The sequence below is a fragment of the Cariama cristata genome, unplaced genomic scaffold (assembly GCF_000690535.1).
Source record: "Cariama cristata isolate BGI_N322 unplaced genomic scaffold, ASM69053v1 scaffold4918, whole genome shotgun sequence".
NCBI classification, from domain to species: domain Eukaryota; kingdom Metazoa; phylum Chordata; class Aves; order Cariamiformes; family Cariamidae; genus Cariama; species Cariama cristata.
In genome coordinates, this window is record NW_009631524.1 from 40,003 (window position 1) to 40,216 (window position 214).

Consider the following 214-nt stretch of genomic DNA (forward strand, 5'->3'; position numbering starts at 1 on the left):
TTGCGGAGGAGATGGTGGGATCCTGCGTTGGCGAAGCTGGGTCTGGCTCCTGGGTTGCAAAACTGTGCAGGTCTTCATTGACCTGCTCCAAGCTGCGGTGCCGGGATGTTCCTGGAGGGATATAGGGGAGAGACCTCTTCTTTGACACCGAGTGGGAGATGGACTGGATGTAGTAGTCGTAGACTTTGCCTTTGAGGCCAGGGACCGGCTGCGC

At 57.9% G+C, this 214-nt stretch overlaps 1 protein-coding gene across 1 annotated transcript in view; it reads right to left on the minus strand.

The window, feature by feature from the left end:
• Positions 1 to 214, minus strand: part of KLHDC7A (kelch domain containing 7A) — a 2,482-nt gene that overhangs the window by 1,265 nt on the left and 1,003 nt on the right. Inside the window, exon 3 of the mRNA XM_009705977.1 lies at positions 5 to 203. Within this exon, the coding sequence (XP_009704279.1) occupies positions 5 to 203 (199 nt within the window). The remainder of the gene's footprint in view (positions 1 to 4; positions 204 to 214) is intronic.